The sequence below is a fragment of the Melanerpes formicivorus genome, unplaced genomic scaffold (assembly GCF_026170545.1).
Source record: "Melanerpes formicivorus ecotype bairdi unplaced genomic scaffold, bMelFor1.0.p_v2 SCAF_23, whole genome shotgun sequence".
Lineage (NCBI taxonomy): Eukaryota > Metazoa > Chordata > Aves > Piciformes > Picidae > Melanerpes > Melanerpes formicivorus.
In genome coordinates, this window is record NW_027142375.1 from 5963189 (window position 1) to 5981788 (window position 18600).

At 45.6% G+C, this 18600-nt stretch overlaps 3 protein-coding genes across 3 annotated transcripts in view; all 3 read left to right on the plus strand.

The window, feature by feature from the left end:
* The first annotated feature begins 1121 nt into the window (after positions 1-1121).
* The window catches only part of HOXA3 (homeobox A3), a 47176-nt gene continuing 29697 nt past the window's right edge, over positions 1122-18600 (plus strand). Inside the window, exons 1-2 of the mRNA XM_068152389.1 lie at positions 1122-1206; positions 13411-13515. The gene's annotated coding sequence lies outside the window, so the exon portion shown is untranslated. The remainder of the gene's footprint in view (positions 1207-13410; positions 13516-18600) is intronic.
* Positions 3402-8066, plus strand: HOXA6 (homeobox A6). Its single transcript, XM_068152401.1, has 2 exons — positions 3402-5850; positions 7285-8066. Exons 1-2 carry the CDS (start codon positions 5421-5423, stop codon positions 7542-7544), a joined length of 690 nt encoding a protein of 229 aa, XP_068008502.1. The 5' UTR covers positions 3402-5420; the 3' UTR covers positions 7545-8066.
* HOXA5 (homeobox A5) lies at positions 9542-12565 on the plus strand. Its single transcript, XM_068152400.1, has 2 exons — positions 9542-10313; positions 11380-12565. The coding sequence occupies exons 1-2, from the start codon at positions 9752-9754 to the stop codon at positions 11628-11630; spliced, it is 813 nt and encodes a 270-aa protein (XP_068008501.1). The 5' UTR covers positions 9542-9751; the 3' UTR covers positions 11631-12565.

Genomic DNA, 18600 nt, shown 5'->3' on the forward strand with positions numbered 1-18600 from the left:
GCACTCCCCGGCCAGAGAAAAAAATAAATCCAAGGTGACAAATTGATACGAATCAGTCAATTTCTCTATCTCAACTTCATGATTTCTCTCCCCCCACCCCCGTCTTTAGCGCAGTTGATTAATAAAGCAGAAAGCTTTATTGGAGGGTTTTCTTCCACTCTATTCCCGTGTCCTCTCGCAGTCGCAACCGAAGTCCTGGCAGCCGTCAATACAGCCGAAATCTCACGCAGGGAAATAATAATTAGTAACAAACAGAAAGTGCGATGAGAAACTTTCAAGTGTGCATGATCTGGTCGGGTACACGTATGGTTTGTGTGTGTGCAGTTTTCGGGAGGCGAGGGGCATCAGGGTGGCATTAAAAAGGAGAAAAAATCACCCCGCTTAAGAAAACATACGATTTTTGCCAGGTACTGCTAACGCCAGAGAGATCTAATATTTTTTCCCAATTTTTAAATTAAAATAGTGATTTAAAAAACCCCTCCACGAATAATAATAAAAAAGCTCGCCCCTAAAAGTGCGTTTATTCAGCCGAGCAAATACAGGTAGAACCAAAGCACCGTGTGCGCAGAAGTTCCCTTTTTCTACTGTGCTCCATTCCTGGTCAACATAGTAATTGTAATTTTAATAAAATTTGTACAAACTCCTGGTCTTTAAAAAAACTCCAGGGCTGCCTCTGTGGTAAGATGGCGCCTCTCTAAGACCTGCCTCTTCTTAGTGATGAGGAAAAGGCCATAAATCCGTTGTTGTTTATGAAAATTTACAACTTTGCAATACAACTTTATGAGTTGTTCGGTTTTTCCATTGGTCGTTGTCGGTCATGTGGATGGTAACCGTGAACATGAACTTTTTTATAATTTCCCTTGCGAGAATAGAGCCGCATTCTTTTGCTGAGCTCTGTCCTGCTTCGGATCTCTCTGGCTTTCAATCCCCATTTCATTTGTTCTTTGTAAGGCAATAGTGAACAAAGTGTGCGGAGGTTCGGCATAAGCAGCCGCCTAGAACACAGATCCGGGATGGCAATTTCCAGTTCCCCCGCTGGAAGGTGTGGCATATTGGATTCAAAGCACTGGCGTGGCAGATTTTCAACTCGCAACCTGGCTAATTTCCTGCTTCTTCTGGCACCAAAAGGAGGGCGATTCGTCTCCTGTGCAGCCAAAGCGACAGCTGTCAAAGTCGCAGGGGCTCCTCTGAGCCAGAACCTAAAAGGTGAGAAATGTATATGACACTACTGTAAGCAGGGAAGCATTGTTTGATACGTTTAAATATTAGACATGTGCAATTAAACCAAATGGAAATGTTACCGGAAGAAAACAGAAGTGGCTGCAGCTCAGTTGATTCCGATTTAACTAGTGCATGCAAAAATATGCCTAAACAAAATGTCTTATTTCTATTATTTAGCAACGAAGATGTGGATTTCTAATTTTTAAAATTTTTTAATGCAATTTGTTTCTGTTTGTGTTTGCCAGAGACTTGCTGCAACATTTTGGCTATTTTATAATATTTCTGGTTTGCAGCATAAATCCGAGGATATTTTTTTTCCTAGCATATGGGGGGGCTGGGGAGGGGGAATTAAAAACCTCGAACGTTTGTTTTGGCTTTTTTTTGTCCTTTTAAAAAGTATTATTTCGCAGCATTAAATTAAAGTTGCGCTAGTTGCAATTTAGATGTAATTTATTTTTTAGCATTTTAGGGGGGGGAAAAAAAGACACAAAATCAAAATACTAGAAACCAAAAAAACAAGCCAAAAAAAAAAATTCCTACAAGCCAGCAGTCAGCACAGTGTCTTCTGTGTCCCCTGGCATGTCCAGAAGAAAGGTTGTTTCTAGATGGGGGGAAACAGCGCTAGTGTGTCTTTGATTTCTTTATCAGATCGAGCGCTGTCTGCAGAATCCCCGCGCGGATCCGTTGGAGCCGCGTTCCCGGCGCTGCCGGCGTGGGTATTTTACGCGCCCCGGCAACGCGGAGCGGGCTCTGCAGCGACTAAACCAATTTCAGCGCCAGAGATGGAGCATTTTTTCCCCTCCTTTTCTCTCCTTGTTGTGACTATTACAGTGCTGCGCTAGAGCGGGGGGAGCGGCGGGTGGCGGCACGGTACCCCCGCCGTGTGTGCCGGCGGGGAAGGAGCGGGGCCCCGGGGACCGCGCTTCCAAGACGGCCGCCGCCGTCCGGCTCCTCTGTTGCCTCTTCAGGGCGAACGAGCGGCTTGGAGCGCTTTGAGCGCTGACCGCGGCTCTGGTTGCGCTGCCGGACTGATAAAGCACGGCATTTGCATTGCACTGCGGTATCCGTCGGACTGGAGCTGCAGCCTCCGCCGGATTATTTATTACGGGCCCGTTGGTGCTCAGTGCTGCCACGACGTGGCCGAGAGGCGGAGGCGGGAGCGCCGAAGCTCCCGCAGCCCTTGGGAAGGACAGCCCTGGGAAACTGCTCTGCTCGCGAGAAATAGAAATGAAAGACAAGGGAAGAAGAAGGGGGGGGGGGGGGGAATAAAATCTGGCCTACCTTTTTATACGGGAGGATTTGAGCTCACCCCCGGGCAAGGTATTCCGGCAGGACCTGCTCTGCCCCCTCCCTTTCCTCTGCACCTCGCTGTGTGTCAACAGTAAAATATCACGATAGGATCTGGCCGGGGAGGACTCGCCCGTGTCCCCTCGGCCAGGCTGCCGGTACCCCCGCCAGTCTAAACAACGGTTCGCCTTGTTCAAACTGTTTGGATTAAGAGCTATTAGTTAGAGGTCGGTTTTGGTGAAGTTGCCGAGCATGAGAAGGATTTGTAAGTGGTTTTCTGTGTGAGGAGAAAGAGGCTTTTTAGCTCAAGAGGATAACTGCCCCCGCACCTGTATCCGAGGGTGGCTGGAGCTGCAGACGAGTTTTCGACGGGAGGAGGAAGGCGAAGAGTTTGGTGGAGGAGGTGCTGGGGTGTCGGGAATTCCAAAAACAAATAAAAGGCGGATTAAATACACGGGTATCGCAGAGTGTGACTTTGTTGCGGTGGCAAAATGCAGCTGCTGACTTTCTGTTTTCCAAGGGGGGGAAATGGTGAAAGGAAACTGCTGCGAAATGTGTCCGGGCAGGGCATTTCCCCGGCAGAGCTGGGGGGCAATAGATTATTGTAATTCGGGTTTTTCTGGGGTAGGGGGAGGAGCGGAGAGGACGCCTGAATGACTGAAGCGGAGATTGCAGTGCAGATTGTTTAGCTGTCACTGTAACTACTTCCAACACTACCCAGTAAGGCAAACGTGCTCGTTTAGTTCCTTTCTATGCTATGGAATTAATGAAGAAATGTTTTCCCTGCCTGCGGTTGAGCTTTCGACGGTTTGGTTTGGACGCAAACAGTAGCTTGGATAAAAAGGAAAGAAACAAAAAAGCGATGGGGATGGGGGAAGGGGGGGTAGAGAGAAGAAAGAAAAAATGCATCAGTGTGTAACCGATGCTATAAAATGCAAATACAACTAAGTTTGTCGCATTTTAAAATTATCATTATTTTGGTGTCTGTGTGATGGATTAAAAGTGAAGACAGCCTGGCCACAACTTTCTGAAGTACAATTGGTGGGTTTTGCTTGCCCCGAGTATTCATTCTTTTAAGGTGCGTTTTCGTCCTGACCCACGTTGATTAAAATCTCCTCTTTTAAAAATCTCTTTGCATTTAGCATGCTGTGTCCTTGTTTTGTGGTGTTCCCTCCTTTTTAAAACTCTATTGGCACTGAATAAAGAACACTTTTATCTGAAGAAGGCTGGCTTTCAGGAAATACATAACTTCCCATCACTTGCAGCTAGTGATCTGTAATTCTACCAGGTGTGTTTATGGATTAACAGGGTTGAAGCAGTTGAGGAAGTTGGGGGGGAATAAAATTGGAGGCAATCAACATCTGAATGTGAAAGTCCAGCTGAGACTGTGAACAATACAAACTATTGTTGAGCGATGTTTTAACTCGCCACTGTTTTATAGGTATCGTAATCTACCCCCGGAAATGAGACAAATAGTCTCCTAACAACAACAAAATTCTCCTTTGAAATCTACTTTAGGAAACGGGGCTCGCGTGAATGTCACTTTCGGTCAGAGCGCGTTTAAAATTAGGCTATTCAATTTGGTGTAATGGGCATGGATTATGAGTAAACACAGTTTGGAATGAATAACCTCATGTTATCTCCAGGAACTGTAGGGTTACGGCTGAATTTAAAGCGCCTCAGCGAATTTCATCAGCACTGTTACTGTCCCTGCCCTGGGCCAAGAATTATATTTTCTCTATGGGATAACAGCCATGTTGAAAAATGAAGGTGGAAATGTTTGGTTTATATACTATTCCCCCCCTCCTAAAGACACACATCGGCGTTTAATCAAAATTTTCTGAACAACAACGAAACCGATTGGCTTCTGCTGACTCATTAGCGAGGGTGTATTAATTAGAATTTGAATGTTTGATTCCCTCGGCTCGACTTTGGCCGGGGGAATCTGGGGAGAAGAGACACATGGAACTTTATCTGGGCTGCTCGGGGGGTGCCAGGAGCCCGCCCAGTCCTTCCTGGGGCCTTCTAGGGCTCTTGGTGTGAACAAAATTCCACCTCTTCAGAAGGCCACCATTTCCTGTCTTAGCGACAACAACCTCCGCATTAATTGTGGGGGTGTTCGTTAAGATAGAAAACCTCTTCCAGGCAGGACACGTTGGCCTCTCTCTCAATAGCTATGTTCGGCGCTGAGGCGGGGTCCTCTAGTTCCAGAAAGAAAGGCTTAGTGAAGAACTGATTTCCGACCAAAAAGAAAAGAAAAGGAAACAAGTAGCTTTAAACCTCCTAGATATGGTTGCGGCATGGCGGTGGGAAATGGAGACAGGCCGGGCGGGGCCCCCCCGGAGCTCCTCTCCCCTCCGCTCCAAACTTTCCCTCTACCGGAGTGCTGGGGGCGGCTCGTCCACTCTGCCCGCGGGGCTAAGCGATTCTCTCGGGGTGAAACGCTGTCGTGGGGCCGCAAACTTTGAAGGACTCTCCTTCACTCTCGACCCCCAGCCGCCGGAGGTGAGGGTCCCCGTTCGCCGTTGTCATGCTGTCCTTGCTGCCTGTTCCTGCCGGAAATTATGACTGCTATTTCCACTATTATTATTGGAATATTTTTCCCGCGGAGGGGCGGTGCCACCCCGGGGGCGCGGCCGGTCCCCGCGGGTGGAGTGGCACTACGCGGCGCTGCGCGGGGCGGCGCGGCGGGGCCGGGGCTGCCGGTAAGTTGGCGGCGCGGTGGCGGCGGCCCCGGGGGAGCGGGCGCCGCGCGAGCTCCCATTGGCCGCCCCGCCGTCAGCTGCTCCTATTTTCTGCTGTCGCTTTTGGCGCTCGGCCATCCAGAAACAAACCACTTCGATGACTCCTAATAGTTATCGCCAGATGTACTAATACACAACAAATCACGGTCCGGGAGAGGGGGAGAGCAAATGAGTTCCTATTTCGTGAATCCCACTTTCCCGGGGAGCCTGCCCGGGGGCCAGGACTCTTTCCTCGGTCAGATCCCCCTTTACCCATCGGGATATGATGCTCTCAGGCATTTTCCGTCTTCGTACGGGGCAAGCAGCCTGCAGGACAAGACTTACACCTCACCTTGTTTCTACCAACAGTCCAACACCGTCATTGCTTGCAATCGGGCTTCCTATGAGTACGGAGCCTCTTGTTTTTATTCGGACAAGGAAATTAGTAGCACCTCCGGCAGTGGCAAGCAGAGGGGGCACGGGGAATACCTGCACCTTTCTCCCGATCAACAGTACAAATCCAGCGGCGTCCAAGCCAAAATTGTAAATGACGAAGGCACCGACCGGAAGTACACGAGCCCTGTTTACCCCTGGATGCAGCGGATGAACTCCTGCACTGGTAAGGCATTTCAGTACAATCGGGGAGGGGGTTGGTGGGGGGGGAAGTGGGAAGGAAGGAAAAGTTTCTTTCCCCAAGATTTCCCCCCCCGCCTTCCTTGATTCGTAGATAAAGTCCGAACTGCCAGAGAAAGGTGGTTCCTGCAGGACAATGTGTAACATGAAACCCTCCCAGGTTATTTTAGACCTGGGACGCTGGCACCCAGGGAACAGTGGCCGTGAGCTCAGCTTGTGGGTCCACTGGTGAAAGCTACCGGGGAATCCATAGGAAACATGGGAAAAAAATAAAAGGAAAAGAAAAAAAACAAACCACACACAACAACCAACAACCGATAAAACAGGGAGCAGAGCAGTTTTAGCAATCTCCCAAAGCCTCTGCTCAGCTTCTTCATTGTCAGAGAGCGATGCAGGGAATATGCCCTCTGTACTGAGGATCCAATGCGTTAGTGGCACATTCCGCCTCGCCTCCCCTCCCCCCCCCCCCCCCCCCCCCCCAAGCTCATTAGCCTGTACGTATTGGATATTGAGAGCACTTTTCGGGGGCCGTGGGCTCACTTCCATGGCATTGCGGATTTTCTGTTTTACAAGTGAATTTCACATAACTTAACTATTCTATCTAGGAGTGGTGCTGGGCGTGGGGGGTAGGGTTTTATTGGGGTGGTACTTATTTTTGATAATCCGTTATTAATACGATTTCTTACAGTTTTTGATAATGACTCTCCTCCTCTCCTTTCCTCACGAGTTTGTTTGCTGGACTTTGGGTCGCATCTCTTTTTTTCCCCCCTTCTTTTATTTTTCTTCTTTTTTTTTTTGGGGGGGGGGGGGGGGGAGGTTGGAAGTTTAACTTTTAGCAAGACCATTATGATGCTGCTTTGCATTCGAGGGCAATAAATTCCGGAGCAAATGGGGAAGGCTCTTCTATGATCTTTAGCTGATGTCTACAATTATACTTAAATTGCAGACCCTCCGTAGTCACAGCCATGGCAATGGAGAGTGTTTGTGTAAAGACAGCTGCATATGAGTTCACACACACACGCACACACAGAGGCTGCTGCTCCCAGGACCGCACACGCGTGTGCGTGATGCGTGTGTGTGTGTGTGTGTGTGTTTGCGCGCAGAGGCTCTGCACAAGCGGGAGGCAGCCTCTGCTCAGCAGCCACACCAGTGCTACCTACTCTACTTTCTCGTGATCCACCTTAAAGCCTCTTTGTATCCCAGCCTCCCCACCACCGTATGCACGCAGCACATCAACATTTACGTCTGGTCAGGCCGGAGAATAGGAAAAGAGGGACCAAAAAAAGGCGTCAGGAAACCAGAGCAGCTCCCCTCACCCTTGATCATGCCTGCAAAAGGAGGCAGAATACACTAGTCGCTGTTTCTGGTCTGAAGTCACTGGGCCCTGTCCAATGCGATCGTTTTGTCTTTACTTCTACAGGTACAGTATATGGAACTCATGGGAGACGAGGGAGGCAAACTTACACCAGATACCAAACGCTAGAGTTAGAGAAGGAATTTCATTTTAACAGATACTTAACCCGAAGACGACGTATTGAGATTGCAAACGCTCTCTGCCTTACTGAACGCCAGATTAAAATATGGTTTCAAAACAGGCGGATGAAATGGAAAAAGGAAAACAAATTCATAAATTCCACACAGCCCAGCAGCGAAGAAACAGAGGAAAAGTCAGGGGAGTAGAACCACGTTTAATAAATGCTACCAGGTCTTTCCTTAGTGCTCATTATTATTGTTATTATTTACTTTGTGTTCCTTCTGCTACTGAAATCCTATAGGTTTGTCACAGTCTATTAATTCTTAAAAGGCTTGGTTAAAATATGTACATTTGCAATCATCTGTGACTCTCTTAATATATGTGGAAGTCCCAGCTTTCGAGCTACAGGCATGCATGTGTATAACCACCTTCCCCAAGCACAGATGGCACTGCTTAAAGTACTAGAGAAATGGTCCAGATTTCAAAATATTTGAGGTGAGCATTTGTGTGTGGGTGAATGTCCCTGACGTGCCTGTGCAAGAAGGGATAAACAAGAGGTTGTTTTGTCTTTCCCCCCGCCCAACCCCTTTTAAAGTTTATTTATTTTCTTTTAAATTAAAAACGTTCATTTTGTAGAAATAGGAGAGAAATTTTATAAAATCTCGGGGTTATGTTTTTTTTTGCTAACTCCCACTACACCGTTTTGTCCCGTTATGCTGTGTTTGGGAGCATATCGTGTACAGGGGAGGGGGGTGGGGGTGGGAAGTTTCCCGCATGTGTAAGTTATTTGAATAGCAAAATGGAAAAGAAAAAAATATTAAAGAAAATAATTACTGTCTAAAGCCATGGGCGTAAACTTACAGTTAAAACGAAGATGAACTGCAGGGAGAATTTTTAAATGCCGCTAAACTGCCTATTCTGCACCACTAGCATTAAAACAGAAACTCCACCTTAAACTTCCAGGGAAGCGAGGGAAGAGGTTTTGGGGAGAGTGAATTTCTGTGGTTCTGTTGAGCTTCCACGGAGATTTCAATGAGCTCAGCTCTACACTGAAGGGGCTTTGAATTATGAACTACATTTCTTGGGGCTTGTGGGCTTGGGTCGATCTCTATTTATTTAATTTTTTAAAATTATTATTATTATTGCTTCGGTAAATGAAGAGTGTCTGTCACATTAACTCGGGGATCTTCTTCGCTGCTTTTGTGGTATCTTAACTCACATTCGTGTTTCTGAGCACTAGAACAAAAATAGATACTCTAAGGAAAAGTAGCTGCCATAAAATGCTTCCACTTCGAGTTCTGTTTAAGCAAAAGAAGCGCAGCAAAAATATTGATTAATATATACATTATATCTCTCTATATTATATTGTGTGTGCATTAGTGTGTGTGTGTGAAGCTGTGTGTAAATACACTGGTATAGGCATCGAGGCTCTTCTCTTTGGAAAGCAGCGCATTTTGGACTACCCCTCTTAAGTATTTTAAAAGCCAAGTATGGAAGATACTAACGCAAAATGGCTACTGCCGCATTTAGAGTTTGTGTTTCTTTGTTTGTTTTGATTTATTATTATTATTTTATCCCGAGAGGCAGAAAAATAACGGCGGCCATAAAGCCGCCTGGAATTTGACCCCTTAGTTGGAAAAACGCTGCACGGTATTTATCTTTCATAGGTACCTGCCATTTCACATCGGCAGGACCCGGGTGCTTCTCGAAATCTCCGGCACGAGAAAAAGGGAGAGGAAAAAAAACTCCCTCTCTCTACATGTATATCTATATATGAAAAGGACACAGTCGCTGCCAGCGCCCGAGGATGGATCTTACAGGATTTGTGAACTGGTGTAAATAAGCCTCGCTGAGAGGACAAAACAGGCACAAAGCAGAACACTTCCTGCATGCGAAGCTCTCCAGCGGCCGTGGTGCGGGAGCACGCCCCGCCGGTCCCGCCGCTTCCCCGGCGGCTCCGTGCCGCTGGCGGATGCGGGCGTGGTGGAGGCGCGCCCAACTCAGCTCCGCGCTCCTCCGCGCCGCTCCGCGCCGCCGTCGGGGGCCGTCACCCCGGGTCGACCCCGCCGAGCCGCCGCCATCCCCCGCGCCGCCAGCGGGTGGCGCTGGAGGCCGGCGGACGGGCGGGCGGTGGCGGCGGCGGCGCGCAGCGGCGGCGCGCCCCGGGCCGCCCGCGCCCTCCCAGCTCCCCCACCAGTGCACGAGTTTACCTCTAGAGGTCATCAGGCAGGATTTACGACTGGACAACAAAAGCACGTGATGTGAAGCCGTACCCCATATTTGGGTGCCTACGTAGGAGGGAACCAAGTACATGTCCCAGTCATTTCCATAATTCATCATAAATTGTGCAAGGGTGCTATAGACGCACAAAACGACCAAGAGCCACAAATCAAGCACACATATCAAAAAACAAATGAGCTCTTATTTTGTAAACTCATTTTGCGGTCGCTATCCAAATGGCCCGGACTACCAGTTACATAATTATGGAGATCACAGCTCGGTGAGCGAGCAATACAGGGACTCCGCCAGCATGCACTCCGGCAGGTACGGATACGGCTACAATGGCATGGATCTCAGCGTCGGGCGCTCTGCTTCCACCCACTTTGGTGCCAATGAGAGACCCCGCAGTTACCCGGCCAACACCACCTCTGCTTCGACAGAGCCCAGGTACAACCAGCCCGCGACGTCTTCCCACTCGCCTCCCCCTGACCCTCTGCCCTGCACCGCCGTGGCCGGTTCGCCTGTCAGCGAGAGTCACCACGGAGTGAAAAACTCCCTCGCCAACTCCACCAGCACTTCGTCCAATTCCAGCAGCAACACGCACATCAGCAGAGACGGGGTTGGCACCTCGTCTGGGACTGAGGAAGACACTCCAGCAAGCAGCGAGCAGGCAAGTGCCCCGACCGACCAAAGCACAGCCCAGCCTTCACAGCCCCAGATCTACCCCTGGATGCGAAAACTGCACATAAGTCATGGTAAAGCAAATACCCTGTTCTTTCTTTATTTCTCTGGAGGAAAAGGAGGACTTAATGTAAACCGGGTGGTTGCGCCGACCAAGGTCGGGCAGAGGGGGAGAAGAGGGCGTGAGAGCAGGCAGCTTCCGTGCACAGCACAACTCTGCTCGCGGGGAAGCACTGTGCCTTCTGTGGGAGAGTGCTCCCCCAAAACAGATTAAAAAAAAAAAAAAAAAGGGCAACCCCCGGGAAAAAAAACAAGGGGAAAAAAAAAGAAAAAAATATTTTAAAAAAGGAAAAGAAAAAGAGAGGAGGGAGAAAAAAAAAAAAAAAAAAAAGGGCAGCCGGCCCAGTTCCAGACGGGCAGCAGGAGAGCAGAAAGAGGCTTCCCGAAGGGGAATCGGCAGCAGAGGCTGCTCCCGGCTCTCTCCTGGAAGGGGGATCCTCCAGTGGGAACGGCGCGGCTGACCCCATTTATTTTGCCGAGCCATATTAAAAAGAGAATAGGAGAGGGCGAGGAGGGCAGTTTGCACTGCTGAGAAGCCGTGGGGGAGGGGAGGAGAGTCGCCCCAAACTCCGGCGAAAGGGCTTGAGGGACGCGGGAAAGCGGAGCAACTTTTAGCCCCGGGTACCTGCCCAGCTCTCTGTGCTGGGGGAGCAGACGGAGGGTCGCTGCTTCCCAGAGCTTTCCCCAGCTCTGCCGTGGGAAACGGCTGCACGCTTCGGCTTTGCTCTCCCAGCACTGAAAACCCAGCCAGCAGCTGAGGCATCCTCCAAAACAGCTTATCTGAGGAAGGCGGGGGAGGGTGGTGGTGGGAGGATTAGCCTTCAGAAAAATAAAATAAAATTCAATTTTAAAAAAATCGAACGCCAAATCCAAGTGAAAACTTACCGAGACCACCAAATTCTCCTCTCCCAAGCCTTTCCTAAAAGGGGCTGGAAGGGGAAACTTGTTGAGCGCTTATCCAAATCAGAAACAAAACCAGGCAGGACTGAGAATAACGGTCTTGGTCGCTGGTAGCTGCAGTAAGACACGAGGGCACCAAGTGGCTGCTGAGAGTCTAAATAATGTACTTTTCTCTTCCAGACAACATAGGGGGACCAGAAGGGAAAAGGGCTCGGACTGCTTACACCCGCTATCAGACCCTGGAGCTGGAAAAGGAATTTCACTTCAATAGATACCTGACCCGCAGAAGAAGGATTGAAATAGCACATGCTCTTTGCCTCTCAGAGAGACAAATAAAGATCTGGTTCCAAAACAGGAGAATGAAATGGAAAAAGGATAATAAGCTGAAAAGTATGAGCATGGCAGCTGCAGGAGGGGCATTCCGTCCCTAAGCGTTTGATCAATTAAAAGTACTGAGCAGTATTAGCTGACCCTGCGTCTCATGTCAGTACTAAGTTGACTTTCTAAAACTTCCTTGTGTTACTTCTGTGAAGAAACCCTGTTCTTGTCGCCCTTATTCATCTTTTAATCATGAGCCTGTTTATTACCATTCTCTCGCGTGTATAAGTAGATCTGCTTTTATCGTACATTTCTTTGTCTTGAATGGCTTTGTCTTGAAAAAATAATAGATGTTTTAACTTATTTATATGAAGCGAGCTGTGTTACTTGAAGTAACTGTTAAAACAAAACAAAACTAAGGAAAAATAACAAAAAAAAAAAAAAAAGGTTAAAAAAAAAGGAGAGAGAGAGAGAAAGAAACCCTCCCCCGGTTTAGTACAAATGTTATGTGTTGCACTCAACCTGCTTAACTGTGCATGTGTGGTCAAGTGTTAATGTCTGTATAGCTCCAAGCTGTTAAAAATATTTTTATTCAAACTACCTATATAATTCCTGTGTAATTAATGCTGTTGTAGAAGTGAAATGATGAAATCAACTGAACTTGTCCTACGTGTAGTGAATAGTGGATCTGTGACGAAAACTGTGATTCCAAGCAGTATGTCCTTGCTGTGCCTTTGTATATGACTCTTTGCACGAACTCTTAGAAGTGGCTCTTATTAAGCGCAGCTTCTGTGATGTATGTTTTTTGTGAACAAAGTTACAAATATAGTCAAAGTCTGGCTGTTTGAGCAAACTGTGATCATTTTTTTTTTTTTAATCTTTTTTTTTTTTTTTTTTTTTTAAACTGACTGGAAATCAACGAGAAAAAAAAAAAATAAACTTTCTATTGTAAAGTATTCGTGATCTGGTTTGTGCAAAGCAAGAAGTTGTGCTTCCTGATTTGCCTTTGGGCAAAAAAAAAAAAAAACCAAACCAAACCAAACCAAACCAAACCAAAAAACAATAACAAAAAATAAAAACCAACCGTGCAGAATGTGTTTAATAATATTTTACCTGGCTCCTGCTGCACGTTGCAAGTGGTAGATGCTGCGATGGTTCACTACCAGTATTTTTAATTGGAAGTTTGACCATAAGTTCCTCCTTAGTGGTTTATCGCTAGGTGAAAAGCTGCCTCGCAGGAACCACAATTAACACCCTTTGTGGGTGAATCAACTGTTAGTTGTTTGCTGATGGTTGGAAAAAAAAACCCCAAAATAAACCAAAACAAAACATGTGCTTTGTTAAAACACTCGGCTAACTCCAAGAGGTGTTTGCATCGCTCTAGAATTTCTCCTGTGGTTTCATTAAGTATATTTGCAGGACAGCCACGTCCGAGCCCTCTGCGTCTTTTAGTAAATCTCGCTAGCCACATTCCCACTTTTCACCCTTTACAGATTTTTGGTTCTCTTTGCTACAACTAGTTTTCTATAAACGTAATGTTACTTACCCCATCAGAGCTTGAATGGTTAACTCTTCTGAGCTTCTAAGAGCAACTAGAGATTTGCACATTTACTGACTGGTTACATTGATGCCTTCCCTTAAAAGTTATAAAACAGTAAACTTTATAAGCCTCAGTTCCGGCTATATGACATTTGGGTGCCAAATGAATAGGGTTTTGTCTATGAATTAGATCGTAAAATCATCCATAGCACAGACAGATAGGCTCACTGGCTATAAAAAGTCACGTGGTGCCATTAAAGTAAGTTTTATGGTTTTGGGGAGTTGACATCCAACATTATATACCACATAACATATAATCTCACTGACGCTGGACTTCATTTGACTCTTTTGCAGGCTACGTGTGCCTCCTGGCCATTCAAATTGTCAGGTTTAGGGACAGAAGTATCCAAACCACAAGTTCTCAATATTGTATGAAAAATGACTCCTTGCAAGTCAAAGGTAAGTTTCGTGCACAAGTTCCTTAAAGTTTATTTGTACAGTGGGAAAGCCGAGGCTCCCGCTCGCTCTTGCTGCCTCTCGCCTCTCTCTCTTTCATTCTCTCTTTCTCTTTCTCTTTCTCTTTCTCTTTCTCTTTCTCTTTCCCTTTCCCTTTCTCTTTCTCTTTCTTCTCTTTCTTTTTCCCTTCCTCTCCGCCTGGGGCTTTTCAGGACGGCCTCACCGAGCCCGAGAAGCAGGATCAACCACACATGATCCAGGTTACGCTGCAAATCCCCCCCAATCCCTTCACTCGCAGCAGATAGCTCTCTATTTTAACGATCAAATCAAAGTAAACCACAATAAGCGACTTTGGCAGAGATGAATTTTGGGGCCTAGCTTTAATCACTTTGACTACCGCAGAAAATAATTACTTCCTTTGCTCCAATAGACTCTCCAAGTTTGGAGAGGTTTTGTTTAGCAGAGTAGTTACTGCAGGAGATTTAAAAAAGGGGGGAAACAAAATAGAGAGGGGTAGATACTATCTGGGCAGTGTCTTCTGCAGGCATGATATCGAGTTGGAGGTGTGCTGATATGGCAATAATCTTTGGGTTGGTGAAATATGTTGCACATCAGCGCCAGTATTAAAATGGTACAAACTGCACTGAAAGGCTGAAGATTCCTATTTTCTGCATTGGGCTGTTGATAAAGTTCAGCTATGTGTATTGTCCATCTGTGAGTGCATGTGGCGTGCTTTGGGTATGCGCATTGATAACGCTGCTGTAACTTCTTTCGGTTCCTATATGTAATTACAGAAAGATAAAGGTATTTCAGTGACGTACGTGTGTGCATGCATGTAAAAATCAATCAATGCGCCCGTGGAAAGCTGTACACATGCATAAGTGTGTCTAATAGTGGTATGTTTATGTATACAAAGGGTGTGCATGTGTGTATACATCTATATGTTCTTGTGACTTTTTTTTTCTTTCTTTCTCTTTTTTTTTAAGCGAACCAATTGACTGTAACTTGTAGCATTAATACAAGAGACTACAGGTCGTTAGAGTGCTGCAAATTATGAAATACTAGCTTGGTTTATTGAAGATTGTAAATATCCCCCTAGCTCTGCTCTCTTTCTCTGCCTTATATTGCTGGCTGCCATTGTGGGGTAGGCCCCAGCTGCGTGTTTACTTCAACATTCTTTTTCTTTAAGTGGACTGTTCTCACTAGAGTGTGATTACTCAGCAATAAACTTTATGGCCGGATTTAACTTTAGTCTTTGAATTTCCAGGACTTGAATGAAAGGGTGAAAGGAGCTCTGACTTTCTCTAGGTTGCATTAAGGCCTGATCCTTATCCTCAGAGCTGTAACTTAGGCGATGGATCTCAGGGGAGTGTAGACCAAGATCTAGTCACAGGCTAGAGAAGAGATATGAGAATTGCATGCAAAATATACCTAAACATCTCTATAATCTAGATAGATATTTTTGTCCAAATCAGGTGTGAGTATCTCTTACTCTGCGCAGGTTTGGAACAGCAGGGCTTCAGCAGATTGTATTGTTTTCCTTCATGTGTCAACAAATCAGGTTTGCAAAAGAATACAGTGGTTGGATGTGAAATGGGAGATGAGCTTTATTTTATTGTGCTAGTGCTGTCCCTGAATCCTGCAGTTTAGGCTATATCTGCTGCTGCAAGCCAAAAGGAGAAAAAGGCAGAGGCTTACAGGAGGGTGAGGTTGTTGTGTACCTCTGCAAGGTCTGTGCATTGCTGCCTGATTCCTATTTCATATTTACTTGCCTTCAGTGTTAAAGAAACGTTAGTACATAAGGTTGACCCAGTTCAAAGATCTCAGAGTTTTACAAATATTTAATATTTAGAGTCAGCCTGCTGCATAAGATAAATGGAGTCTGAAGCCTTTGTGTCTGTGTACCCTTCCTAGGAACACTAAGCAAGCACATATGCATTTATTTCACATTAATTAAAAATACAAAAAAAGAAGGAGGAAAGGTGTTAAAAGTGCATATTCATACACACATTTGAAAATAATTTCCATAATAAACAGCTGGGGATTTTAGAGTCCACTAGCTGTCACATTTTTGTCAATTGGAACAGCAGAAAGTTATATATGATAGGTGTGTGTATTATACTCTGTGCCATAAAATTTTATAGGCTGAGGCAAAGGCATGAAAAGCCTTTGAAAGTTTGGGCTTCATTTATATAAGGGTCCTTTCCCAAGGAAAACCCTTTGCTTGAAAAGCGGAATGGTACCAGACACAAAGAGTTTGATATTACTCAGCATTCAACAACACTGCATTATTTGAGTTATCTGCTGAATACACAGACACATACCTGGATATCGTCATGAACTGTAATTTTTCATTGTCTAGAGGGAAAAGATTTGCTACCGCTTATTTCCACATTTTAAAATGAGGCTTCTGGAGCGTTTTCCACCTAAAGCAGTATACAGAGATTCAAGAACTACGGGAAAGAAAAACATCCCCAAATCCACAAGCACACAAACCTGCCTGTACTTCAAGAAACTTTCTAACAACGACCAAAAAAACGCTAGCTAGAAATGACAGCTTCTCCATATTTCTGGCCCTGCCCTGTCCTGTCCTGTCCTGAGTAGGACAGTTGAAGGCATTTAAATCCGGAAACGCATTATAATTTTCTAATCCGCTTTGAAATTTGAAATTCAAACAACCCGGGACTGCCGAACTCTACCATAATATTTCCAGGTCCTAATTGTTTTCCGAGGGAAATTGTCATAGATGATAATCGCTGGGAATTCAGGAGAGAGGTCGTATCTGCGATCTTTTTTTTTTTTCCCCCTGCTGTATTAGGGGGATTAATGCATGCGAGTTTGTTTTACTTGAGGCACGGCAAGTGGCATTCTGCAGTTTGAAATACAGTTTACCTAATCCTTTGAAAGAAATACTTGAGTGTAGTGTGTCATGTCTAAGCGTAAGGCCAATTAAAGATTAGGCAACTCTCTTAATGCGTGTAACTAGTCACTTTGCAAGGCATAACTTTCTCTAAACCAGAAGTATAACAATCCAGTGGAAAGTCAACCGTAAATTACAATTCCGCCGTCTTGTCTAAACCCTCCAAAACCCCTAATTGCAGAACATTAAGGGGAAATTATTATTCTGCCATTCCCTTACATTTACAAAGTGTGTATTTGTGGAAGGGTGACAATAGAGGGGTTTACAATCTGCTGCATGGGAAATTGAATGGAACAGATCAGGAGGGGCGGATCAGGAGGTTCTGATTTCAAACTGGAGCAATTCCTTTTCCCTCCTCGCCAATACATATTTAACGCATTAATCGCAGACATAAGTAAATCTTCTGAACAAGTTAAGAAATACCTTTGCTTTCTCATCTCTTTCTCTCATCTGCCCTTAAAATCTCCCTGATTTTGTTGCTAGAGTTGCTAGCTAGAGCGCAAAAACACAGCTCCCACCGCCGCCTGGTCATCTTTGAAAATATTATCCCTTTCAAATTAAAGCACCTCACTAATGTGTCTCTGGAAGGCAAATACTCATGGACCATCGTAGTCACATGTTCCAGTAGCTACACGCACCAACAATATCAAACCCAACACAAAGAGCGTGTAAAATTTGCAAGGATTTCGTTTTATAGCACACATAAGGAATCCTTCCTATATCCCCTCCCCAAAAAAATGTCTTTTCAATAATAATATTTGCTATGAAGGTTATTGGGTAATTATTGCAATTTTGTGGAACAGTCCTTGCTTGAGGTGAAGTCTGTCTCTGGATAACAAATGGCAGCCCGTGCAGTTCACTGCCAGGTTAAGTAAATGCAGAAAAGATAAATCTGCACACCCTAGGAATCACCAGCAGAGCTCGCTTTAGACCAAGTTCACAGTCAACTCGTTTGCCTAGGCAAGGCTTCGCAAACAATTAGAGTTCTTTCTTTATGCTTAAATCAAGGAGAAATGACTAAGACCCTCGCAACAGAGAGCTGCAGCTTTCCCCCCAACGCTCATTGCTACATTCCTTCCAGCCTCACGCCCAGAACTTACCCAACATTTCACCTGCATTTGTAACCATATAGCGCCTTTGAGTAACAGGCTTTCCTCCAACGCTGCTGAAAGGCTGTGCGAACTGATCTAACAGCACTTTACAATGCTGCGAGATTAAAGAAATAAAAAAAATAAAAGAAAGAAAGGGGAAAAAATCAAGGCAATAATTAAAAATGCAAAAGGATCCGATTTCTCAATGAAAACAAAATAAAGGGGGAAAAAAAAAGCCTTAGAAATAGCTGGGGAAAACGGCAGAACTATTGAAACAAACAGTGCGAGTCTCTTACTCCTAAAAGAAGCTGCATAGCTTTTGTATATCTTTGTGGTTAAGGGCGTTACAACTGCAGGTCAAAAAGTTGAGGGTCAAAAGTTTACGTTTTGCACCACTCTTAGTCATTCGCCTAGACAGAGTTTGATGTCAATGTTATAGCCGAGATCTTGACTATCAGCACAAAAGATAAAATAGCTTTGAGTTACGTGTGTATCACAGTATGGACTCCAGGTGAACCCTGCTGGCTGAATGACCTCAATTACCGAGGAAAGGATAGAAAATTCCTCTTTTCAAGAGTAATACACGTTGTATTTCATCTTGAATTATCGACCACATTTGCGTCTGAATATCTCGGGTTCAGCCGCGGCAGGTAAACAGGAGTGTTACCCCCACAGTAGCCGCGGATGCTGCCTCCTCCGAGAGTCAGGTAGCAAAATGCTTCATCCCTGTTTACGATATAATAACCTGCTTTAAGAGGTTTAGTGTTAAGCCTCCTCACTTTGCAAAATGGCAGGAAGATAAGATAGTAGTGAAGCTATTAACGCGTGTATCGATCCTAGTCGCGTCTTTGTTTTTACTCTCATTTTTGTAGTGACCGGTAAACTGTGCTTAAACAGGACATGCTGGAGATAATATGGGTTATATGTTTGGTCAGAAGGAGCTCCTTTAAAATGCGGAGTGGCAGGGACGTGTTTTGCTACCGATGGAAAATGTTGCGGAGAAGCTGGCGCCTTTCACCGCTCCGTGATTTGGAAAGATCTCACAGCCTGCTGGAATTACCCGAGGCAGCAGTGTTC

Excerpts from the sequence above, each read along its gene's own strand:
- HOXA5 (XM_068152400.1), top strand. The coding sequence starts at position 9,752 with ATGAGCTCTTATTTTGTAAACTCATTTTGCGGTCGCTATCCAAATGGC. Across the intron at positions 10,314-11,379 it reads AAAACTGCACATAAGTCATG|ACAACATAGGGGGACCAGAA; the intron begins GTAAAGCAAATA and ends TTTCTCTTCCAG.
- HOXA6 (XM_068152401.1), top strand. The coding sequence starts at position 5,421 with ATGAGTTCCTATTTCGTGAATCCCACTTTCCCGGGGAGCCTGCCCGGG. Across the intron at positions 5,851-7,284 it reads GCGGATGAACTCCTGCACTG|GTACAGTATATGGAACTCAT; the intron begins GTAAGGCATTTC and ends TTACTTCTACAG.